Source organism: Centroberyx affinis, unplaced genomic scaffold (assembly GCF_046629955.1).
Source record: "Centroberyx affinis isolate AG114_WGS23_722 - 3 ecotype Tasmania unplaced genomic scaffold, CSIRO-AGI_Caff_v1 ptg003779l_1, whole genome shotgun sequence".
Lineage (NCBI taxonomy): Eukaryota > Metazoa > Chordata > Actinopteri > Beryciformes > Berycidae > Centroberyx > Centroberyx affinis.
This window is the reverse complement of record NW_027281652.1, coordinates 149,203-175,477: the sequence shown is the minus strand read 5'-3', so window position 1 is coordinate 175,477 and position 26,275 is coordinate 149,203. Positions and strand designations below refer to the sequence as shown.

Genomic DNA, 26,275 nt, shown 5'->3' with positions numbered 1-26,275 from the left:
TTATCCGACAACAAAAGGAGTCCTCGGCACACAGAAGCCCGGCCAGCTGTGTGCCTGCCGTGGCGGGGAATACGCGGCCCCTCTCCAGCGACAATAAAAAGAAACTTGAGTTTAAACAAAAAAAGTTACACCATATTTGCTCAGACTAACTATGATGAAAGGCAATGAAGACAAGGGCTCCTCATGTAGGTATCAATATAAATATTACTGGAAGGTCAATTAATATGTAAATTAACTCCTCCATTTAATTAGCTATTTAACTATTTTCCGAGGCATGGACATATTAAATCATGCTTAAAGACCCCTCTAACTAGCCTCCTGACAATAGTGCCAGGGAGTCGCGGGCTCATAAACTACCGGCTTGACCTATAAAGAGCCCCGAGTCTGCTAATTCCATCTCAGCCTAATTTTATGACTTGCATAAAATAACCATAGTGCAGCTTTGTAGCTGTAAAGAGGATATGGGTAATAAAACGGAGCCGGGGAAAGCATCAGAAATCTCCTCTTCGCTAGTGTCCTCATTTATTATTCTATTATTCTTTGCAGGGTGCCGGGCTCATGTGAAAGACAAATGACCTTATTATATTAAATAATTTGTGAGGATATTAACCGTTAATCACACATAAACAGCATTTAAAAGGTATTGATTTTCCAGCGCTCAACAGCTTGTTAAATTTATGTCCAATAACATGATAATAGATAATCAGTCGAATGATGCCCATTTTGTAGGGGACAAAGGAAAGGTAATGGGCATCAGTGACCCTGACCCCCCTTCACCCCCCCCCCCCCTCACCCCACATCTCTCCATCTCTCTTTGTTTCTCACTCATGACCTTCCAACAGGTATGTGACCTTGGACTCTCTCAGTACAGTTCTACAGTGATTGACAGCAGGTCTGTCAGACATGTGTCCACCTATGGAAATTATACTATCTTCCTAGTGCTTTTTAGCCTTGACTAGTGCAAAACTATCCTTACTTGCCAAAATTTGAACAGGAGTTAATTGTGAAAGCATGTAAATGGCAGGCAAAGACATCCAAGTTCCACCATGTTGTGGGTGCATTGCTCCATCGCTCACTAGTTTCCTTTATCCTGCAAAATACTGCAACATTAACATTGTATTGAAAATAACTGATTGACCTTTTTAAAAAATTCTAAATAGTTTAGACTGATCCAGTGTAGTGGCTACTTCATTATCCCAAAGCAAATGTTTATGATTGTGCACTGTACTGATCTAATTGCAGCCCACTATATTACGTGTGGCATTTTTCAACAATTCATTTAATATATTTCTGCTTTATTTGATAGTGAACAGTAGAGAGAGACAGGAAAATTGGTAAAAACATAAGTTGAGTCGGGCTTGAACTCACAACATCACAAGTACGTAACATGCTTTAGCCCGCTGAGCCACAATCATGACCCTGCTGTGTAGCTTTAGAGCCAACAAACTTTGGGTGAAAAGTTGACAACCCTGTCTTTGCCTCTGACACAGTGTCTAACACTTCATCAGAAGCATCACTTTTTGTTTGGTGCTGTTGACAGCTGTATTCTGATCAGCATGATTACTTTTTGATGCAGCTTTTCCCATCCTCTGCGTGTGTGTGTGTGTGTGTATGTGTGTGTGTGTGTGTGATTTCTACGCGTCTCCTGACCGCCCGCAGATACCATTTAGGTTTGAAAAGTCCTCCAAGTTGCTGTTGGGGAAGCTGACTTGCCACAATAATAAATTTGCAGCAGGTAGCAGGGAATAGCGAGTGGCATGCAAATCCGTCTTGGTGTCCCTCTGGGGCCCCGGCGCTCGCAGCGGGAGAAAATGAAGCCATGCTGCTCCAAACACTGTCTCTCTTTCTCTCCTGGGCCTAAAGTTAATTTCAGCGGAGAGAGCCAAATAGGGTGCCGGCTGGTCTCTTTTTCTCCGGCCATGTAGACACACCGGGGCTCGTACCAGAGATGGATATGTGAGAGGATAGACTCACACTCCCTACCTGACACTGGCCCTCTTGATTCATTATGACAGGCCAATCTTTTATTAGCCTGGGCTTCGTATTCAAATCCTATCAAGAAAAAAAAAAAAAAAAAGTGAAGAAGCTGAATTTTCTCTGGATGAATACGGCAGATTTATTATGCAGCCACCCCCCCACCCCCCCCCCCCCCACACACACACACACACACACACACACACACACACACAGACAACCCACCCCCCACCCCATATAGAGGCAGGTAATTATTAGCGTCGTGTTTTTGACAGATCTGGTTAGCAGGCTGCTATTTGATATCCACGTTAGCATGTGGCTCCCAGATTGACAGATATAAACTCACACAGCTTTAGCGCTCGGCAAATGATTGGTTTTACCCGTGGAAAATCACATAAGAAGATCACATGAGATGCTTTGCAGAGATATACTTTCTAGGACCTTTTTCCAGGCGACTGTTTTACTAGCAGCTGAAGGGACGGGATCAAAAACATCCCGTTTCGCTATTATTAGGAGATTTCAGAACAGTGAATGAATACAAGGCTGGACGCTAGAGTAATTCAATTACTGTCTGGCAGTGCAGGCCTAGTTTTATAGTCTGCTCTGTGTGCGGTGAGCAGATCCACCGCTAAATGAACATGACAGACAATGGTCATCTCCCCCTGTTGTTACAAGATAGCTGTTAGGCTGCTTCAGTAATATGAACCAGGCCTCCGGTTCCCAGAGTATTTATGAGGCATGAAACAATGTTTTAATTTGGTACAAGATTTTCATTTATTTTCAGCATGTATGGTCATATATGAGCTCATGAAAAATGTAGCACCAATATTGGCTGCCCTATTATTCTTACCGATGACTGTGACCTGCTTCCATTTTGAAAATATAGTCCAAGAAAATGTTCTGGGTCATACTTTTCATCAAGTAACTGCACTTCTTTGCAGTTATTAGTTATTAATAACAAAAGTTGTTCAGAAACTCAAATCAAGACTCCTGTCAAGATATAAAAATGTAAATGTTTGTCAGCATATATAAAATTAAGTGCAATATAACAGTACATAACAATACATGGGAACATGTTATTTATTAAATGTTATAACATATTACATTACATGTTAAAACCGTAGGTCATAATATATTATTATTGTTGTTGTAATATTTTGCTGTTTTGTTGTTGATGATGTTGTTGTTCTTCCAGTCCTTCATGTTATTGTGTTATTATTGTTGCTGTATTGTGTTACCTATTACAGAACAGAAGGCTATAAAATTTCATTTTCTCACCCGATTGATTACCATAATAAATCTATGATACCATAGTACTTTAGCTATGAATGCCCTAGGAAGAGTAGGCCTAGTATCCAGACCTTTTTCTCTTGGGAACCACATTCACAAAAGACAGGGACTTGCTATGGCTGTCCAGTCGCTTCATACAAAATAAGAATTGCTTAGTCAAAGCTGTCCATCCACAAAAGCCAGTCATCTCTCCAGACTAATTCAGAGCGAATCTGCGAATCAACTGTGAGTCCCATCCCAGTCTTTCAAAAACAATGCTTTTGTAAAATAAGCCCAGCCTCAGTATGACAAGCAGCTGGCTAGCCGGGGAGTCGGGGCTCGTAGCGCAGCTGATTGTGAGGCTCGGTGATGACGCTGCCGGTGGATGGATGTGCTGTGGTGTTGGGCAAGAGGGGTAAACTGTATTGATCCTGATCCAGTCTCATTTTTGTAAGCGGCCGGCGTTTCACGCTGTGTTTGGGCACCTTTTTGATGGCCCCTGACAGCCTCTGCTGAATGCTGTCGGAGACTATTTGACAGGCCGGACAAGGGTGGGGGAGAAGACAGGGAGGAGGAGGAACAGAGGGAGGAATGGAGGGAGGCGAAGGAGGAGGAGGAGGAGGGTTGGCTGCTCAGCTCAGCGCCGGCTGGTGACAATCGCCTCAGCCTTGGAATCAATTCGCTCTGTTTACAGACCATTTCACAGCCCTTTACCTGTAACATCACTTGTGTCAGTCCCATAAATACCCCCAGATATATAATGGTTGAATTAGCATAATGGCTAAAGCAAGGCCCCGGACTGTGAGCGCATAGGAAATGTCAACATGTTCTCTTCACTAAGCCAATTAGAGGCCATTAACAGGCCTGCTTGGCTGCAAACATCATCAAGGTTAAAGACAATACCCAGCAGCATCCCTCCAACCCCCTTTTTCACCGTTGTAATAGATGGGCCATAGAAACTGAAATGTTAGTAAACAGTAGGCCTGCTCAGACTTCTGCTGGTTCATCTCCAATCAGCCCGTGTATTCAGCCTTAAAGGGAAATGGCTGCCTCTGTAGCGACTGCACCAGAGTCTAACTGGCCTGTACTGTCCTGGCCTATGGGAATAATTGTCAACCGTTTGGCTCACAACACCCCAAAACAAAGACATGCCTGCTCCCAACTCCCTGATGTGGGCACCCATGCATAAAATGATGAACTTTAACATCTAATAATATGAATTTCACATTTTCAAGATATTTTGCTTGATTATTGGGTGAAACATACTGCAGAATATATTCATTATCTTTACAAGGACAAAAAAAAGGAATTACCTCAAAGATTATGACATGCTAATATTTTTGCATATTAAAAAGATAACACACATATGGTAAAGACCAAAAGGACAAGGTGGGCAACATTTACAGCCCACTGGTTACAGCATGGAGCATGTGTTTAGTATGCTTGGCAAAAGTTAATGAATTTAAATGCATATTTAGAGTTGGTCTATTAACTTTTTTTCTAATTAACTGTTTCAAATGATTTGCTCAGTTGCACAGATTTTTTATACATCTGGTAATCTTGCACATTCTAGCAAATTAATGATGGTGATAATGAGCACAGCTTTAAGATAAACATTAGCAAGTTATTATGTTCCTATCACAAAAATACAAGGTAAATACATCACAAAATAGTACAGAGACAGATGTCGTTTTTAGAAAATTATTGAAGTTGCCACAAAGGAATTTGTCCTAACCCTTTGATTGATGTCCAGAGTAAATTAAATTGGATTACTATACACAAGGCACAACAGCCTTCGGATTTACACAGAAATCTGAGCTGTGTGCGTGTACTTGTACTATCGGTTCAGCATTCAGCCCTCTGCCACTGTATAAAAACTGAAAGACAATAGTGCTAGTGTTAAGTAAAGGCCTTGAAAGTATTGCCACAAAACTGCAGAGGCAAGCAAGGCTGAGAGACAACGGTGCAGGACCACACATCATCCTGTATGGCCTTAGAGAACAGTTAGCTGTGTACTGGCCAGATTAACCAAGCCCTCCTGCTCATTGGAAGCTCTCTGGATCCTACAGACTGCTGCAGCTTTTCAACAGTATTCAACTGGCTGTTCAGGACATTTTAAGTGGTTCACTTGGCTAATAAGGTGCCTAACATGGAAATATGGTTTCAAATGGAAACTGACCTTTGTCATACAGTAGGTTGCCTCCTCTCTCTCATAGTTCCACATTCAGTTCTGTACTAAGAAAGCAAAAATATACACTCAATGGACAAAATATTAGGTACATCTTCCTGATATTGAGTTGCAGCCCCTTTTGCACAAGCCACATCTCAATTGGTATAGATTTAATAGGGGGAAATCAATAAGGAATAATGGCTTTTACCTGGATTCACCTCATTAGTGTACTTCATGGAAAGAGTAAGTTCGTTTTAGTCAGAGGTCTTAAATATTTGTATGGGTATTCGTATGGAAAACGTTCCCATGGAGCAGCTTTTGGTTCCAGAAACACAAACACCAGTGTTTTGAATCATACAGGAAAAACGTGCATACCTGCTAACTACATTTTACCAACTATATTGATGCATTCTGCTTGATTGTGGGCTACAATCCTATACATAACCACTATGTATGCCATCATCCCCCTCCCCAGTTGACTCATAACAAATAGGCCAGTGCTTGGCGAAGTCACCCATCCGGCCAGCAGGCCTCACCTCACGTCTGCATCAGGATTCAGCCCACTGTCTGCTGCCCAGCTCCGCTCCGCTCAGCTCAGCTCCGCTCTGCGGCCAGCCCCGGATGATAAGTCACCCAGCCAGCCAGTATTGATTGGGGGTCCTGGAGGCTTATACAAAGGCGAGGAGGGAGGTGACTGATTGTGTTTTACAGAGAACATTATCACTCCACTCAACGCAGGAGGGCCGACAGAATTTCCTCGCCCAAGAAATGGAGACGACCACCCGGGCTGGGAGTATATGACTTGACTCAGTGAAGCGCTAAGTCCAATTTGAAAGCCAAATTGTGGGGCTTAGAACAAAGGGGGAAAAAAGAGAGACGGTTACAGTTTGTCTGGTGATTTTTCTCTCTTTAGTGTTGACCACTCCCTACAATACTACCCTTTCTATTTGCTGCATTTTCTATAAATTCATAAAAGCGCTGAAACAAATTGCCTTGCGCTGTACGTGCTCAGCATTTTCCCATTCACATCCCCACAGAGAGGCGAACTCTGTCACTGTAGCATCAGTTTTTTGTCTCCTTCTTCCACCTTATATTTGGTTCTTTTTATTGCGACAGTGGGATATAGGCTAGCCTGGGATGACTTTGTCAAAGATAGGCTACAGGGAGCAAGGCGCTGCCATGCACTTAAACCAGCAGATGGATAAATCTATTTCTTATGGGAATTTAAATAACTTTTACAGTTTTATCTTAGTCTATTTGTTACTGTGAAGATTTATGCCAGAGCACGGGTCCTGGCATGGTTTTTATCAGTTCTGCTTGCAGATTAAATGTGGATCAGGGTGAGAGCTGCTCCCAGTGAATGCCATAATCCACAATTGAAGATGATCTTGTCTGCTAAAAAATTGCCTCAAGATGAATGCACCCCTTTTTTGAAGCTTTTTCTCTCTCCGACTCTCTCTCTCCCTCCTCTTCTCTCCTGCTGCCTATCTTCCCTTATCATTTTCTGCCTAAAGCTTGCGCTCTCCCCCAGTAATCGGGCAAGAGTATCAGGATCTAATAGACTCACACAAGCTCCCTTATCAGCCAGGTGCAATCTGGGGCTGCTGCCGCTTAACAAGGAATTAAACATTTTTTCATGCTGCTGCCGGCACTTTAATTGATTGATGCTAAAAGTTTGGAAAATAAAAGCCTGGTGCGTCAAGCGCGGTGCTGTTTCCCAGGCCCTGCCGGACCCCTCAGAGAGAGGGGCCCTGGATTAGAAGTGGCAGCTCGCATTTTCGGCATCAGCCGGCCCTGTCATCTCGGCCCAGCCAGGATGTATGTGTGTGTGTGTGGCGTGTGTGCCTGCCACTTCACATGGAGAGCAGCGGCTGAAAGACACATGTAGTCGGAATAAGGGAATCAATAGAACACTTAATGAACAATTAGGAGAACAGCTGTAGGCCTGTCAGACACCCATCTGTACACAGATCTGCTCTGAGAGAGAGAGGGAGACAGAGAGAGGCCTAGCTGCAACACCAAGGCTATTGCTTCAGGACATGTCCAACCCCCCTTTACCCTATCTACATCCATTCACGCTCCCCTCCCCTCCCTCCCCTCCCCTCACCTCCCTCAGCTCCAAGCTGTGACAGCCAGGCCCTATTTAGCCAAGCAGGCCTCCATCTCCCTCCATCCCTCACCTCCCATTAGCGGGAGAGGCCGCTAAAGATATGGAAATGGCACAAGACATCCTTCAGGCTCGCGTCAGGGGGAGGGGGGGGATCGATAAATTTGACAATCCATGGCATTTAATTAAAATGGCCGCCGGAAGCGAGGCAGTTTGTTTTTCCGTGTGAGCCCCAGCCCGGCGTTTATTGCTCAAATGAATACGTAAGTGTATTCATAAGCACCCCGTACATTAAATCCACCTTACTCTTTGCGACGGGGTGGGGGGGCCTTTCAACTTTTCCACGCTGCAGTGAGCACCGCGGACAGATGAAATTAATATCTCCACCTCTCCCCCCGCTGACTTTTAACGTATTCTTGATGCATAAAGAGATATCCTCCTCAACGAGGGCACTGACAAATGAACGTCGGCCGCAGTCAGCTCCTCTGATTTGCCTGTCTGTGACAGTGGCGACCTTATGTGCCAATCAGGAGGAAAAATAGTCAACAGTAAACGTACACTGACAGAGGCGTGGGATAGATAGGTTCAGCCTTCGTCTGGGCGGCTGACGTTTTTACGTGTAGATCAGCGGCCTATGACTGACAGGTATTATGGTTAACTAAGCACAGGGATCCGAGAGCAGTATCAGAGGATGGGCAGACTTTGATAATTGACCTTGTACAGCCTCTCCGTCGTTCTTTATTAAAACTTCATTTAAAGAAGAACAACCCCGGGTGGCTGCTGCTGGAGACGCTCTCTCCCTCTCTCTATCTCTCTCTCCCTCTCCCTCTGCAGCCGTAATGGATTAGATAGGAATCCATTATGCATTCCACACAAGAAAAAAGTAGGGCCCGAGACCTGCTTAAAAATATATTTTTAGTACTGAAAATTAATGTGTTCACACAAGCCACTGAATCATTTTAAATGTTCTTTTTTAGTATATTAGGTATATGTGTTGAGAAGACCTATATTTCAACGAGGCCATGGGCCCAGCGGTGCGAGAGTAATGGGCGTGTTAATTTATTCATGATTTTAGCTGTGTCGTTATCTGTGTTTTTTCTCCTGGTTGTTAGTGTATTGTTTTATAGTGTATACTGTGTGCTTTGAAATCCATGTCTTATGTTGTTGTGGGACGTCTCGCTCATTTCCGCACATCTACCCTTTACAGGGTTTAAATGTCAACAAGGAAGAGATACCACCCCACCGGCCGGGAAGCCTGCCTGTGTGTGCTCCATTGACCCACAGACACTTATAGAGAAGGTGTCAGCCTATACCTCCTGCACTCCACTGTAACCTCTGTTTTATCTACCATACTCTACAGACTGTGTTTAGGCCTAGATGCTTATATATGTGCAACATAGACTGTAGCCCACAGACTTCACATGGTAGCCTACCTGTATCTGCTGCACCACTGTAGCCTGAAGTGTGAATTTTGCTGGCAGTTGACACTTGGCTGGTGTAATGCCATATTGACTCCCATTATGAACAATACTAACAGTTTTCAGGAAGTTTATATATAAGCGACCAGTAGGGTTTGATGGCTGGTGTTTTCAATCTAGCAGCTAAGCCCATGGATTTAATGTTGGTTTATCAGTGCTAGCATGGCTAAGCTAATATACAAGGTGTGGCTATAGTGAATGACCGCTTCAGCTCCCTATATGCAACTGCTTTGGCCTCAACTACCAGCAGATGTACAACAGTAATTAGTCGTGGCATTTCACCATCCTGACATTTCCACTTATCTCCAGTCTCTCTCTCTCTCTCTCTCTCTCTCTCGCTATCTCTCTCTCTTTCACACACACACATACACACACACACACACACACACAGAGCAGACCCCGGCTTTAATATTTGCCTTGGACAATGGTCCACTCATTGTCCACTCAAGAGTTTCAAAAAGCGGAATGATTATCAGGCGTATAATTTTTTACAATTCTAATTTCTGGGGTATTAAAAGGTTAGATTGCACCATCAGGTTGACTGTGAGCGCAGGTGCTGATTAAGTTGATTCACTGAGGCAATTACGGCCGGATCCCCTTTAATTACTGTGGGTTTTATTGCGACTGCGTGATAATGGTGCACAGGGCCTGCAGGAGTTTTAGATGGAGATGAGATTGCACAGTATCACACACACACACACACACACACACACACACACACATACATCCACACAGGACAGAAGAGATCTTTCACACAGACACTCACACACATAAATGCAAAAGAGAGGGAAAAAATGGCTCCCAGACACACACACACACACACACACACACACTCTCTCTCTCTGTCTCACACACACATGCACACACACTGTCGTTAGGCGGAGGAGTTGGGGAATACTAACTGGACAAAACTTACAGGCCATGGCAAGGCAGAGACTGATGTTGGCTACCAGCCGACAGAGCTAAGACTAGTGGTGTGTAAGCTCAGGGGTGGTGTGTGTGTGTGTGTGTGTGTGTGTGTATGTGGAAGTGGGGTTGGTTATAGTGTCTCCTTAAATTCACAATGTGTCCTGCCACACACATACACACACACACACACACACAGAAACAGACTGACACCTCGAGACACCCTCCTACCCTCCACATCCCCCTCCACACACACACACACACACACACACACACACACACTTGCCACCCCACTCAACGCAGGCGTGCAACGAGAGCCGAGTCGACAGCTACACAGCAGGCAATATCCCCTGCCTTCAGCCACGGTGCCTGTTTTCGGATGCATCTGGTTAGTAAAAGCTGACAGAGGGCCGGCCATGCCTCAGAGGACAGCGGAATGAGGAATTTCGGCGTTCCTCCGCATCACCCCTGAGACACGGGAAACGCCGGAGTGCCCTCCACCCCCACACCCCCACCCGCACACACACACACACACACACACACACACACACACACACACGCACGCACGCACCGAGATGTGCTCCCAAGATTCCCTGTCACCGGGAATGGAAATCGAAAGCGGCACACACATCCGTTATCTAAATGTTAACTCCGGTGCCCTTCTTGTTGTCACAGCCGGGCGAGGTTAGCCAACACCAGGTGAGGAGCTTTGCTTTGGGCCCGTGCCACGGTACACCCCTCTGCGCGGGAGCAGAGGACGGCTCCAGACGCAGGCCAATCGCAACGGAGAGGGAATCTAACCTCCTCTATCCGGTTTGTTAGCCTATGTGAGTGAGGTCTAGCAGGGAGGGGGTTGTCATGCACCATGCAGATCTGTCACAGTCATGTTCTAATCAGATTTTTAGCTTTATGGCTAAGTGGCTTGGAAATAATTTGACGCAAACGGTGACAGATTTGTGTCACTGCTTTGTGCGTTCCTCTGGGTTTTCTTAGATTACCTCTCCACATTAAATCAAAATGTTTGAATTCATCTTCGATTTTATGGAATATGATAAAACGCAATAAAAAAAAGATCTGTTAGCACTCTATTTAAAATAGGTACTATTCCATTCATACTGTCAAGATACAGTATGTCACAGAAATAGGGGAGAAAATCAAATAAAACTGCTTGTTTGGATATCCTAACTTTGGCTTGTATATATGTATATATAGAGGCCTTGTCTTATTGAAAGGTCGGTGGCTGGTAAATCATTTCATTGCAAATAGTGGCATGACCTGTGATTGGTTGATTCCTCCTCATTACTGACGACAAGTTCTTAGCTACAGCACAGTAGCTTCTTAGACTCTAGCAAAACAGTTGGTTCAGGACCAGCTGTCATATTCAAGTAAAATCACAAGTCATCACCACGTGTCTGATTCTTAAACTATGGACCAACATAGGACACATTACAAGAGAAGCAGTTTTCATTAGTCTGGGCCCCTAGGCGAGACTATATTTCTCAATTTTGAGTCCTGGAGTGGAAAAGTTGAAGAACCTTTGACCCAGTACGCACTGCAGGTCATGCTGGCAGGGTGGAGCACCCTCAAAGCTCTGTCCTGGGTGGCTCTCGGAGGTGCCGATGAATCACTGCATCGTGACATCTGTCTGGCCTCAACCCAGAAGAGATGTGCGAGGCATGCAACGTCTCAGCACTTCCCCGGGAGCCCCCGTGAACAGGATTGGAGGGGGGGGGTTGAAGGGAGGGAGGGAGCAGAGGGAGACGGGCGGAGACAAGTGGACAGATGCGTGGACAGACCGGAGACTGTGAATGCAGCACTGGAGGTATTTACGCTCCGACGGTCTGCGGGAGCCGGATATATTTAGCCGCCGTGGAGTTATCGCGCCGAGATGAGATTTCAAAGTGAGCTACCTGTTTGAAGATGCATGGCATTTCACGAGGGTGGGCGAGGGCCGCCGGGCATAAATCTAGCGCCCCTGCACCTGGTGTGAGGACAAGGAGGGGAGCGTGTGACACCTGAGATTTGAGACGACTTCCACGCAACCCGTGCATGCGTAAACCGCACGCGCTCGCGCCGTGTAAATTTACACTACGAGTGAATGCACAGAAAAACTTAACTTCTTGAAAATGTCCATGCAGCCGCACACACCTACACACCCACACACCCACATTGTGCGTATTACACTTTCCCCCCCCTGTGCCTTTCCTTTTCTGTTAGATCTAATTCCCCTGGATGTTCTCTCTGTCATCCATCATGGTCTGATCTTGGCTGGAGGAGATCCTGAGAACCACAGAGTTAGAAGGGATAGAAAAGACACTTTGTGGTGCATCGCAGTAATCTCCTTCAGTAACACCTAAGATGCCTGCCACAGAGGTTTGATATATATTGTCATGGAAATGAGTGTCATTTTATATGTGGACGAAGCTCAAAAAGCTGCCAAATGTGTCTTCATGATGTGTACTCACTGTTTCCTGGGTCCAACGCAATGTAATACCAATGCTCACATCTATGATAACATCAAAACATTTCTGTGGCGGCCATCTTAAGCGGATGAGCCAAAGAAATGACCTTTACGAATGGTGATCTGAATGAGAAAGCCCTTTCTGTCTGTTTCCCCTCACTACTGAGAACAGAGCTTTCTTAGGCCTGGAAGGCAACTAGCACTGCCATTAAGAAGCGCCCTCTTGCATTATACATGCAATACCATTAATTACACTGGAGCAGAGGTGGCAAACAGTGAACAAACATCAAGCGAACAAACATGAGGAAGGAGGAGTAATAGTAGTATTATCAGTAACAGACACAAATGAGGGGGATATTAAGTGAGGATTAACCTTTTATGGCATGAATTCATATTGACATAAGATCTGTTTGTGCTAGTGTTAATATATTGGCAAGGATTCTGGGGTTCTTTTAAATTACCTCTGCATATTAAATCAAAATGTATGAATTTTTCCAAGATTTCATGGAATATAAAAGAAAACTGTTTTTTTTGTGCTCATTTAAAAAAAGCTTCATTTGGCTGCCCACAAATCACAACTTTGTGGAGTAAGAGGCTTTTTTGAAAGGCCCCAAAGGTCTTGTTGTCCCATTGAAGGGTCTATTACTAATCTATCAGACCCAATCACAGCTTGGTGTTCTTAAGATATCAGGAGACCTTGCTTATTCCCCGCTCCCTGTTGATTTCACGCCGCTCTGAGGGCTGCATGTCACAAAGCCATTTCCTCCTGTGGATGACACCAAAATAAAATCTTTATTGGGTGTCTCTGTGTCTTTACGTGCACCCCCTCACACACACACACACACACACATACACTCCCCATCCATCTCTGGAACAGACGGATGACTCTCACGGATTCCCTCTCTTGTGAGGAATTTGCCCGGCTGCAGATTACATTTTCAGGAATCCGCAATGTCAATGACACTATTGGCAGCTGTGTTAAACAGGAGGGCATGGTGTGTGTGTGTGCATGTAGGATGGAGTTGCTTTGTAAAGCCGCTACCCACTTATTGCATTTCCCCCGAGCCTGTGACTCATTAATCAAATATTCATACATCCCTGTAAATACATGGCGAACACAGCCGACCCTCACAGCGGTCCGTGCCCCCGAGCACAAATGCTCTTTCATGTTTGTGACAAAAATCCCCCAAATCCCCCGTCCCCCTCCCTCTGCCTCCCTCCTGTCCATTCAACCCTTCCTCTTCCTCTCCCGTCTTCCAAGGCATCAGAATGTCGCCGGTCCTTTTTGCCGCCGCATACTTGATGCTCCCGCTCTGTCCACACAGTCGGCCCGGGCCGTCCACTTAAAAACAACCACGGACAAACACACAGATCAGACAGGGGGTCTAAATGATGCCTTTATGCCGCTGCTTCTTCATGGTGGAGATGAGAACAGATGAGGGATTCTTCTTCCTCTCTGTCCATCCATCCTCACCCTTGCCCTGGCACCCCCACACAAGGGACAGTTCCCTCCCTTAAAAAGCCAGGCTCATCATAATACAAGAATTTGTATTGTACGGGAAAACAGTCCGGCATTGCTCAAACCAAGGGGGCAACAGACAGATTATCCATGGTAACAGAGCTTTGCACACAAGGATATTTTCTTTTCCTCCACAGGCAGACACAATCGCCGCCAGTGTCACTGGGTCACATTTTTTCCGGTCCCTGGTTAATGGGCTGTAGAGATGGTTAGCACGTACGATTAGTTTTAATCTACTACATTTGACTGGGAGAGAAAGGGATTGAATACATTTCAACACACCACTGAGGTTTGCATCCAGCATTGAAAATGAGACAAACAGATTTTTTTTCTTCTTTTTCTTCAGTCGCTTCAAGTTCTTCAAGTGGAGCCAAAGGAAGCAAACCGATTAAGAAACTCAAATGTTTTGACTTTATTCAACTTTTCTGCACAGCAGTGTAAAAATCAATATTCTGCATTGCTGAGATTAATGACGTTTATTAATGCAAATAGAAATGTGGATGTAATGTAGGAAAGCACAAGTGATAGAATCAATAGTCTAAATATTGAAGTGAGCTGCACCAAATCAAGTTGCACGATCAAGTAATTGCCACTGAATTTGTAGCATAGGTGTGTATTAAGTTCTATGTTAAAGTAAAGAGTAGCCATTGTGAAAGTGCTTGGTGACAATAGCAATGGATCATTCCTTATCACGTATTTCATGTGGGTAGCACTGGAAAAAATACACATTAAAAAAAGACAAGAAAAGTGGCATAATCAATATTAAAATAACACCTTGTTTGGAAAAGATACCTTTCAAAAATAAATGGCTTGAAATAGTTTGGCCACAGTTGTTAATTGCACACAACATACGTATATAAATAATAAAACTGAAATGCACTGTTATGCACTGTCAATATGTTCATGTAATGTAGATTGCTATTCCATATGAACTCTCTTTTGCAATGCCCAGAAGTGTATTTCTATTCATCAACATTAGCTCCTCAGCATCTGTTTTAACTGTGTGTGTGTTGTACAATAGATACTTAATAGTTTTGCAATCATCTAGCACCCTGTTCTCAAGTGGCAATTTATAATAGATAGTGCTTACAGTGAGGTACAGCACACAACACTATTATCCCTCTCACATACTCTCCTGTCACCACCGGTCATTTTCACGGTGATGCATATCTCCGTCACAGTTAATACCACTCACACACAAAAACACGCAAAGGCAAGCAAACAATCGTATCATCACACAACATCATCATACATTATTGCTAAGAGAAAGAAATGAGCTCTAGTGTGGGCAAAAAGAAACGTTGGCAGAATTATTAAAATAGTGTCCTTCAGAAGCCGTGCAGTTTGGCTGCTGAGGTGTTTCAGACGGGTGGAGAATTAATCCTGTTTGATGAAACGTTCTTGGCAGAGTAGTTTGGAAAAGTTACTTGACTCAGTCTGTCTCAGAGAAACAGAAAGCCCTTGGCCCACATTTATCAAGGCTTTTTCCACACTCCTCTCAGCCCAGGGCCAACCAGGCTTTAGGGACTCAGTAGTCCAGGCCTAACTAGGTGTTTAGTTCTGGGCTAACAAAGATATTACACTCACTCAGTCTAAAGAGGGCTAACACTGATTTCAGGGCTAGTTAACTCTGCTCTGCAGCACGGTTGGCTTTGGCTTTATAAAGCGCTTTAGACTGGGACTGCTGATCTAGAGCTAGCGCTGATTCTGTCCAAATACCCTTGAGAATGTCGCCTTCATTATGATCTGAGGTACAAAACTGATGAGAACTCCCAAAAATCTGGGGTGTTGATAAATAATCCCTATCAATAGTCTGTCTTCAGTCCACAAAATTAGAAACAATTGTGCAAAATGACTGGTGTTCCCCTTTATGACCCTGGATGAGCAGACAGAAAAAGTTAGGCCATTAAAATCAGCACCCAAAAAAATATTCCAATGTTTCCTGGTAGAACGTTCTGCAAGCTTATATTGCCAGGCAACAAGTACAATTCCATCCAGTTAATAACAGTTTTAGCTAACAATTGCCTAGCAACATTTCCAGGAAGTCTGAACTGAATCACTGTAGGCTTGAAAAGTTCCATACGCCTCAGTGTCACAACATTATTCGACACTTTGGATACAGAGCAGTTTGACAAAGTCACCTCTCCGTTCATTAAAAGAGGAACTTCCCTGTCCGTAGCCTTAAACAGCGGCGTCAGAGCAGGACAAAGTCCCCGGCGGTGGCGGCCGCCCTCCTCGGGTCACGGATGAAGGGCCATTCTCTCTTCTCTGGGGTCAGGCCTCCAGACAGGTCGTAATCTCTGCCGTGACCTTGCATGAAAGTGAACGCCGGGTATTTCTCCCGCGCCGACGGCTGCAGCACCTGAAACGAGAACGGAGCGGTGCTAAGCGCTATTTGTTACCCCTATACGTTTTCCTTAAGAATCTATCGCTATCAACGTATCCTCACCCTTGACCTGGCATTTCATGGCATTTGCCCTACGTTTCATAATCTCATCTAACAAGGGGCATCTGGCTCCTTTTTTAATTCCCTTTCAGACTGGACATTTTAGCACACAAAAATAGAGACATGAGAGTCCTTCAAGTAGAAGCAGGATAAGTTTAAGGAGGGGAGACTCTGGTTCACAGCATCTAACCAACTGGCTGATTGGTTTGAAAACCAAGAACCAAGTTAGATTCATGGCTAAATGGTGCCACCTGCTGGTTAATTTCTATCACACTGTAAGACCCGCATTTGCCAATATAAACTGAAAAATGTATACAAAGTGAGCTATATTCACCACATTTCTTCCTTAATATTTTTTAGTTGTGAAATGACTAATGATGCAGGCAATGGATGAGTGATTAAAAAAAAACCCTGCATTCCTCACCTTCGATAGCTCTTGGCTGATTCTCTCATAGTCATGGACACTTCTAGAATAGAAACCTATGGTGCAGCTCGGGTCCATCTTGCTGAAAGGCATCTTCTTTGGCGACGGGCAATGATACGACTAGACAAAAAGAGACAAAATACATCTGAAAATATTCATTCATTCACTGCGGGGCACGATATTGGATGGCTGCATCAACACTGAATAAGCTGTATTCTGCATCATTTGAAGAATGAAATCCCATTTATCCGCTGTCACAGCATACATAAATTTACAACTTGGGTGTGTTGTCACATTGTATACCACAGCATGCAAAAGCATAAAGCAAAGTTGCTATACTGTGGTGTAATGATAAATGCTGCTTTTTATGTGTTGGTCCTGAAATATTCAGGCTCATAGTACCTGATCCTGTATTTGCCGTATTTCTCTTAAGCGGCAGCTTCACATATCTGAGCAGCAAATAAATCAGCAGATAGGGACTCGGTAATTGAGCAGAGGGCTGCTTTAAGATTCATACCCTTAAGTACTAACAGAAACTATTAAATTCACATTACTGGGGCCCCAGTCAGCTCGTCTGTGTAATTTCACATTACCTGGAGAGGGAAATCGCTGGTGCTGACATCCACAAAAGACTGACAGTAATGAGGGTCCATGTAAATCAAGCTGTCATCTGCAAGGACAAAACAAAAGACAAGTTATTCAAAAACATCGGATTATTACAAAAACGCGCTTCTCTCCAATTTCTATGCAGAGCAGCTCAAAGTCACCCACTCGGCCTACTGTTAGGCTTCTGTGCGTCAAATATGCCTCCCAGAAGGTTGTTGCTTTTTAATATCCACCAGGGTGGATTAAATTCTGCATAATCAGATGCGTTTGTACAAGCACATTCTTTACACCCACAAAAAAGGGGCTGTCATTTAATTTTTGTGTGGGGGAATTACTTTTACAAACACGCAATTATATTCGACCATTTGCATATGATAAATGCGGCGCTGAGCCGCGCCTTGGCAGGGAGAATGTATTGCTTGTCATTTAGACATCATCCACCACTGTATTTCAAATTGGTAAAATGTAAATGCGTAAATATTGACTGCCAAGATGTACAACTGAAGGTTCCTCCCGGTTCCTGAAGGTGATGGAGAGTGGCTCACTTTGGGGCCCGGATGAAATTTATGCATGCCTCCTATGGAAATCAATTACAGCACACAACTTGGGAGGTTTACTTGTGATAAATGGGCGAGGCTTTGATGGGTCAGAGAGAATAAAGTAAGCCCTGCTTCACTCGCTACCATCTCCACTCCTCTCCGCTTTCTTCATGCAAACAGGAATGCATTAACTTACTTTGTCTCTTCATACAAGGAGGGTATATTATGCAAAACCATCCGCTATTCACACCAACCTCTCTCTCTCTCTGTGTGTCTCTCTCTCTTTTCCACTAGGCAAACACTAACCTTGAAATCCCACAAAGTAGCAGGCCTGTTTGGGCTTCCCTCCAATGATGCCTATGCAGTACTCCAGACTCAGTATGCTCTAAGTGCAGAGAGAAGGACAGAGAAACAGACAGACAGCTTGAATACTTTAAGCTTGGTTCCTTCATATTTCTATTACAGTAAAATGGGTATTTTCACTTCACCATTTCCCCCAGTGATCACTTCCTTTTTATGTTAATTACTCTTACTTTCTCACTCTATACCTTCATTACTCTTACTCTTGACACTATGACGCTATCTTATTCTTGGTGCCATGCCTCTTTCCATATGTGAAATTGCAAGCGCTCGGTAACCAGCAGCGGTTCCCAGGTACAAGTGTGTGTGTGTGTGTGTGTGTGTGTGTGTGTAATTCTCTGATCACAACCTAGTTCAACTTGTTTGGCTAAATGAAAGTTTAAGAAAAAAACAATCCGTGATCAGCCTCTCACCTTTACAAAGTTAAAGTACTCGGGGTTGGTCTTCTCCCCGCCCAGCCGCACCGGGACGAGGATGATGACAGCTCGGCTGTCCGACAGGGAGGAGGCAGACGATTGGCTGTTCTGTGGGGGAGGGGTATCCGATCTCGGAGCAGAGGCCCGCCCCGCCCCTGATGCCTTGTGGCTATCGACGACATCGGCACTGTACACTGTGGAGGATCGATAACGCAAAAGGTCAGATGGGGGTCATCTGTCTGTCTGTCTGCCCCGTCTATCTGTCAGTTTGCTCTCCATCAGTCTCGTCTGTTCATCAGTCTGTTGGTCAATCAGTTGGTCTTCCTTTCTATCTTTTTGCAGCTGTTCCTGATTATTGAACTATGAGCATGACTTATATGGATTCTTTATGATTATGTTTTGTTTGTGGGATACAAAATTCCTCTGCATACTGACATTCTCCAAATACATGTTTATTTGATACTCTGAAGTAGCTGGATTATATTTACACCTGGCATTACAATGTGACATACACAGTGAAATGTGATTTTCTCTTTTGTGATTTTTCATCTTTAAAATGAACAGCAAATACTTGTTCCCCCAGTATCCTGGCAATCCCTTTTTGACTAGTAAGTTACTTTCTGAGCTGCCTGTTTGTTTTGCATATGATTCCTGGTTGAACCTGCGCAAAAGTTTATTTCTGTGTACATTGCTTCTATGTGTGGATTGGAAATGATGTTGTTTGTTGTTTTGTTGTTTGTTGTTAATGTGGCCAAATGCGTATATGACCACTTATGGAAGTGGATGATTGGATCTTCACCCAGGAAGCATGTGGGGGTTGTTGTGTCTGTAAGAGTGGAGTTCACATCAAGCTTGTAAACACACCAACACACACACACTTGCACACAAACAGATAGAGTATCTTTTACTCTGGCTATTGAGAAGAAGGACTTGAAATAAAGCCCAGGTTATTGGGGTTAAGAAGAGTTTGGTGTGGACGGTAGTGGATTTAGAATGGGTGTGTTTGCTGGAGAGTGGACAGGGTGAGCCTCCTGTCGCCTCTCTCCACTGCTCCCCAGGCTCCCAGCAGCAGGAGAGTTGGTAAAAATGAAGGGTCAGTTTGGGCGCTGTGCCCAGTACCCAGCTTTGTCAACAGCAGGATCATCTTTCATACCTGTGCAGTCTTGGGAGACGTAGGCAGTTATACCCGCCAAGCCAGGGTCCGTCGCCTCCTCAACAGCTTTCCTAAGAGAGTTAAAGGAGGGAGAGAGAGGGAGAGGGAGAGAGAGAGAGAGAGAGAGAGAGAGAGAGAGAGAGAGTGTGATTGAGAGGTTTTAAGTTCTTTTCAGAGGTTTTAATCCGTTTTTAAAGGTAATACGTGGGGCTTACATGCTAATTCAACATCAGAGCTGTATGTATATTACCATGAACTTATAAACTTCTCTAATACTGACTTAATAAGAAGCAAACTGGTGTCAGCACCCGGGGGAAACCCAGGCAATGAACCGCTGAACCACCGTAATTAAATGTTAGTTAATGCTTATTAAGCATTAACTAACCCTTAACTTAGTGACCCTTATTGTAAAGTATTACCATCTTCATTATAAATAAAGTATTTTAATAGGTCATTGTGCATGTTAGGAAAGAAGATTTGATGAGGTTGTAACAAGTCTGACTGTTTTGATCATGTAGTGTTACAAAGGCTATTTTATTTACAATTCTATGCTTTTAATGTTTAACTTTCAGGCTTTAATGATAAAGATGTTATGTACTATTTTGATGTATCAAACATTTGTCAAGGGTGAGCACTGCATTGATTAGAATTATGGTGGTAGTCCATTAAGCATGATATCATTATCATCACTAGTTATCAATTAGTTATTAAAGCATTGCCTACTGACAATGCTTGCGATGCAAGTAAGAAAGAATTGACAAGGACATTGAGAGCTACTGGGCTCTGCCTTCGTCAGTATGCAGGCTAGAGGGATGTTATAGACTTTATAAAGGATTTGTATTGCTTCACACTGCCAACATTGTGTTATATCATCTATGTATTATTACATGTGCATGTTTTTTATCTATTTGCATGCAGTTTATGCAACTTGAGCGTACATTTTATATATCCTGCCCACACAAGTTAATACTTTGTTACCACAAAATATTTATTTTCTCCTACAGGACGGCCAATCCCGGGTTCTTTAGTGGGCCTGATAAGGCTACTAGTACAGGCATTTCAGACATATGCAGCTCAACAAGTACCTTTGAAAATCCTGCATTTTCTTAGTGTAGATATAGATGCTTGCACTTCTAGTAAGCCTAGAAACTTAAACTTAAGCGTGTTTTCCTTTTTACATTCAATCTTTTGCTACCTCTGCAACTTTATCCTCTCTTTTTAGATACTTTGTAGTCACGCCCCATAGTTGTGATTGAAATAATGTGACATGAACAGCAATAAGTCATTATTATAATAAATTATAATTAAAGCCAGTGGTGGGGTGGATGTGGCATGATACATGCAACATAGTTACTCTCAGATCAAACCTTTTTCTCACTCTGTAATTAGACTTACTTGAAGATGTGTGCCACAACAGCGGGTCCGTACCAGTCCCCTGCCTGTTTCCCCACTGCCAGACCTAAGCGGACCAGCCTGTGGAGGCCCAGCTGAGCCGAGGGGCTGTCCCCAAACCAGGACACCAGAGTGCGGTGGTACACCTCTCTCAAGTGGGCGTCTGCCTCCTCCACAGCCCCCTGGGCCTGGGCCTGGGCCTGGGCCTGGGCCTGGGCCTGGGGCAGGTGCAGGGGCAAGGGCCCGGGGTTGGAGGGGCTGGGAGAGCCCTGCAGAGAGGCCTCCAGGGACGCCACCAGACGCTTGGCTGCACTGGTAGTCCACGTCTCTGTGTCTAAAGGCTGGAGGGACAGCGCCTCCAACCAGGTCCAGTCTGTGGAGGAATAAATCATGTATAAAACATCAGCTACACTCAACATGAAAGAGCCAACACAGATTAAAGATTAAAGATCTAATGTCACATTTTGACACAAGTGTAAATACACCCAAGGAGGCTTGGGAGCTATGTTTATTAAACCACTGATGGAAGTAATTCGAAAAATCTAAATTCCTATCCTTCTGTGGTGAACTAACACCTGAACCTGAATCCAGAACCTTTCCTTTGACGGACCTTGAGCAGCAAAATACATATTACCAGAGTGATTTAAATGACCGCAACCTGACAAAATGGCAAATAGCTAGACAAATCATATACACGCTGAAGGTGAAATGGCTCTGTGTTTCCCAAATCTGATGTCACAGATGGAAGTTAATGAAAGGCACTTATTTGACCAGTTCTCTGTGAGAAGTTTTGAACCTGATCATTCCAGACATCCTTTATCAAAGTCCCACCTAGAATATCGCCATTAAGAACTAAGAGTCTTTCAGAACTTATGAAATTAAAGTTTTTGTCTTAAATCTTCTGCTTTAACAGACAGAATCTAGAGTGCGTCAGTAAGAGAATAGGTATCATTCTATTCAATTATAAGTCTGAGTGTCCCAGTATTTCACTTTTACAGTGCCTTAGCCTTACAAACAGGGTGGGAGCCTAAGGCGGAGAGAATGGGAGTGGCCCAGGCTATAAATGGGGACAGAGTAGAGTCTAAGGCATTAACATAATGACCTTGATTCAAAGTGAATGAAAGTGAAATTGATCAATAAATATCCTTAAGTGGCCATTCGTCATTTTATAGAGAAATATTTCATTAATGACATATTTCGTATTTGACAGAAGAACAAGTTTTAAATATTGTTTTCCAAATGACTGCATTAAAATCACAGTCGTCTCATTATGTGGAACCATAAAATCTAGGACTCTTCAGAGACAATAGATCTCACAAAGATATGATCAACTTTGCTCATTTTAAAAGTCTTGCATCAACTAAATTAAACTTTCTGTTTCAGGTTGAGACTGCAGAAACTCTGACTAAGAGTCTTGTCTCCTAATCAGAAAAATAGAGAAACTGAAACTAACTCAACTGCAATGTAGGAATTGAACAAGTGACATATCTTCAGTGCATTCCTGTATGGTCTAATTTGCAGTTAAGATACATTTAATGTCACAAGGAATAACTAAGAAAGTCCATACATTTTATGTTTTATGTATTTTCATCCATTTTGCCTGCTGGGTAAACTGGTCTATTTACATTTCTGAGCTTTAGGCAAATGAGGTTTAACAGTACAGGTGGTGAGTTAGACAGTGGGGGAGGGTTGAGAAGAGAATATAACAGGAAAATGTGGAAAACTGTGAGGAAGTCTTTACAGATTGGCTGCCAGAATAGACCTACGCAAATATCCCCTATCCCCTATGGGTCAGGACCTAAAATGGGCCACAGGCGTATTTCTGGTGGGTCCCCACATGACAAGAAACCTGGGTCTAGGCTAATGTCATTTGGCTTGTCATGGTTCAAACAGTCATTTCCTTTCATGGTCAAAACACACTTGAGCTTTTAGACCAAACAAGCCATAACCTTTACACACTGGGTGCACTTTGAGTGAACTGTCCACTGTTAAATGATGGAGTTCAATGTAAAAATTGGACTTGTACTTTCATATATAGGAGGTGGATAATGATTCCTTTTATCTTGGAAACTCAAGGAAGACGATTCAAATGCTATCTATAACTGTGCCACATGCTACAGATTGTGCTCAAGTATTATCCTATCCACACTATACCCTAAAATCCCAGTGAGATGTATTGAAGGAACCTGATATCATGACAACAAGAAGGATTGGAAATAGAGCAATTTGAAAGGAAAACCCTATCCAAAACCCTACAACCTACAGTATAAGGAAAGGTGTGAAGTATCTTAGAAAATGAAAGTCTGCATACAATCTCAGAAAAAAAAAATATATGTGTGTATTATAATCCTTTTGTAACACAAGAGAATCTGCAAAAAGTCAACGGAGCTGAATACCTTTGGAAGACCTATACTTTTCGATATACATATGTGTGACATATACTCATATTTTAGGATGAGAAGCTCTTTAAAGCAGGATGACCCACCACACCTATTCAATGGCAGGGAAAATCCGGGATAGATTAGCACCTTTAAATGAAGAATTAATAAAAAAATATATATATATATTTTACAGATTTTATAGACTGTTTTTATGAGGCTGTGGTCAGGGGGGAACCTCCATCATATCCAGCAGTGGACCAACTGACTGGCTGATATCCAATATTTAGTTTGGACTCACCTCTGCCTAAGAAGTGCAGAATAAGTGCCTGAGCCACCATCATCTGTCCTGCCCTCAGCATGCAGCCCCACCCGCAGTCGGAGGTCAGGGTGGAGCCGGGCAGGGGGGGGAATTCCTCCCTGTAGGTCAGCCACACCCGGGAGGCAAAGTCCCTCCGGAAAGCCTCCACGTTCCCCATGACAAGGTCCTCGTCACAGGCTTCGTAGCAGGCTTCTGTAAGGCCGTCGTCATCTGAGGCAAACAAAGGCAACCAATTGAGGGTTTGTGGTTAACTTTTTCCCCTTTGTGTCCGCTGTTGGTCAGAAATCCACTGGCTCTAATCATTTTGTCCTCATGTATTAATCATTTTAAAATTCCCTATTACACAAGAGATTTTAGCATGTCTATTTTTTGACCTGTTGAGTAAGCCTATGTCTCATACTGAAGCCCGTGGGTCAGTGCAGTGTGTTGTTTATTTTCTGAGAACATGTTCAGAGGGCTGTAACTTGAGGCAAAATATTTGAGGACAGGGTTAAAAATAATTTCCCACTTCCTCACTAATCATTTCTGGGGCAGAGGCATGAAAAATGTGAAACATTTTACAGTGTCACTATAGGACAAACAGTCTGTGCATGTTTATGCATGTGTATGAAACATCATATACAACCACTGCAGGTCATCCAGTCTGTGTGTATGTGCATGTGTTATCACAACCATTTTAAGTACCAATAGCTTTTTTGTATGTGTAAGTGTGTGTGTGTGTGTGTGTGTGTGTGTGTGTGTACACTGTACCTTCACACTTAAAATGGTAACATTTTCCCAGAAGAAGCACTGGGGAATTTCTACTGAACGAGGTCTTTGATTTCAGAGCCCAACCTAAAACAGACAGTAAAAACACTCACTGTCGTAGGTCACAGATGGTTAAAAAAAGCTCTGAGACATCCTATTCACTCTGTTGACTAACACGCCTAACACCCATTCATAGCTCAAGTGCTGGCTCAGTCCCAGAGCTCTTTGCATATTTCTCTCTGCCTTCCATCCCGTCTCTCTGCTGTAACTGTCACAAACAAGGTGGGAATAACCACTATTGTTTCAAAACGTAAACAACAGAATCCGAGAAACTAGCCTCCTGGTGAAACAAAGCAGACAGATCAGTGTGGACTGGATATGAAAAATAAATATTTAAAGGGCTGATTCAACAGCAGCAGGTTCTCATCTTGTAGAATAAAACCTTCTCTGATCCTTATCATGCCTATGCATGCCTTTGCATCTCTGTTCCCATCTCATCTCTTAAGCAAATTATTGTTTTTATTTGTTCTGTGTCCCCCTGAGTCCATCTTTTTGTGTCTGCACAGTCCAATTTAGGTCAACTGATAGGTCAAATCTAGCTGTTGGAACAACTGACCTAGAATGTGAACTACATAGAAATGGTTCACTCTATAGAAACAGCAGTGCTGCAGGCGTGGGAGACACAGTGAATTCAAGGTTGCAAATGCACAGACAGGAGTAAACATGGGTGGTAGGGTTGTGTGCTTGCAGCGGCCTCAAGCAAAGTACTTACTGTACTTCACATTGTGCCACGCTGACAAGAACTTTGTCTTCATTTTTTCCACCTCGTCGCTCCCTTTATTCTCCATTTTGACCAGCAAGGAATGGGACCCATCCCAATACAGCATACAACCCCTGGTACACGGTGGGGAAACACACACACACACACGCACACATACATACGCGCACGCACACGCACACGCACACACACACACACACACACACACACACACACACACACACACACACACACACACACACACACACACACACACACAGAGTTGACTGTAGCAGTAGCAGTTCCCAATGAAATTCCCACAGCTGAGCTTGCAGGGAGCACATCGTTACCTTACGTACAGCTTCTTCGATCCAGTTTTCTGTCATTCACAGCCGCTCTGAAACTCTGCTCAAGAGTTACAAAGTCGTCACGTTACATAAATACTGTAACAACGTCTCGCCATTTACTTGCGGTGTCACTAAACAAGTCACATTTCCTAGTGACTGCCAATGTTTACATTTTGAGGAAGTAGAAGAGCCAAGTCAGCGGCTCTCGCGGTTTTTCCACCAAGGGCAAGGTCTGGAAACGATCGTTTTATGTAACAAGCTAACACGAGTGGGTGGCGTTTATTTTCCTTGCAATTCCCAATCTCCCGAACGGAGACTCCGTTTGCTCGGGGTATCCGCTGTATCAAAACATGCGCCCCTCTTGTATAAAGGCTGGGTGAAGGGTGATAAAGCCCGAGGCGCAGCTACACCGTTTAATACATCCATGAGCTACACCAAAAAAAAAAGTAATCTCCCCCATCATATTACTATTACGATAGCTTTGTGAGATAACACATAGATGAT

At 43.7% G+C, this 26,275-nt stretch overlaps 1 protein-coding gene across 3 annotated transcripts; it reads right to left on the bottom strand.

Moving 5' to 3' along the window:
- Positions 1-14,322: 14,322 nt before the first annotated feature.
- On the bottom strand, positions 14,323-25,937 carry atg4c (autophagy related 4C, cysteine peptidase). 3 transcript variants are annotated; one of them, XM_071541038.1, is made up of 12 exons: positions 25,775-25,937; positions 25,440-25,561; positions 24,671-24,754; positions 23,900-24,130; positions 21,224-21,593; positions 19,829-19,899; positions 18,838-18,869; positions 18,673-18,783; positions 18,206-18,284; positions 17,348-17,424; positions 16,755-16,874; positions 14,323-16,246 (listed from the first exon to the last, which is right to left on the bottom strand). In XM_071541038.1, exons 2-12 carry the CDS (start codon positions 25,552-25,554, stop codon positions 16,079-16,081), a joined length of 1,458 nt encoding a protein of 485 aa, XP_071397139.1. In that variant the 5' UTR covers positions 25,555-25,561; positions 25,775-25,937; the 3' UTR covers positions 14,323-16,078. The 3 variants fall into 3 exon arrangements, with proteins under 3 accessions (XP_071397139.1, XP_071397137.1, XP_071397140.1); XM_071541036.1 differs by having other exon boundaries at positions 18,673-18,869; XM_071541039.1 differs by lacking the exons at positions 24,671-24,754; positions 25,440-25,561 and having other exon boundaries at positions 18,673-18,869.
- Between the last annotated feature and the right edge of the window lie 338 nt (positions 25,938-26,275).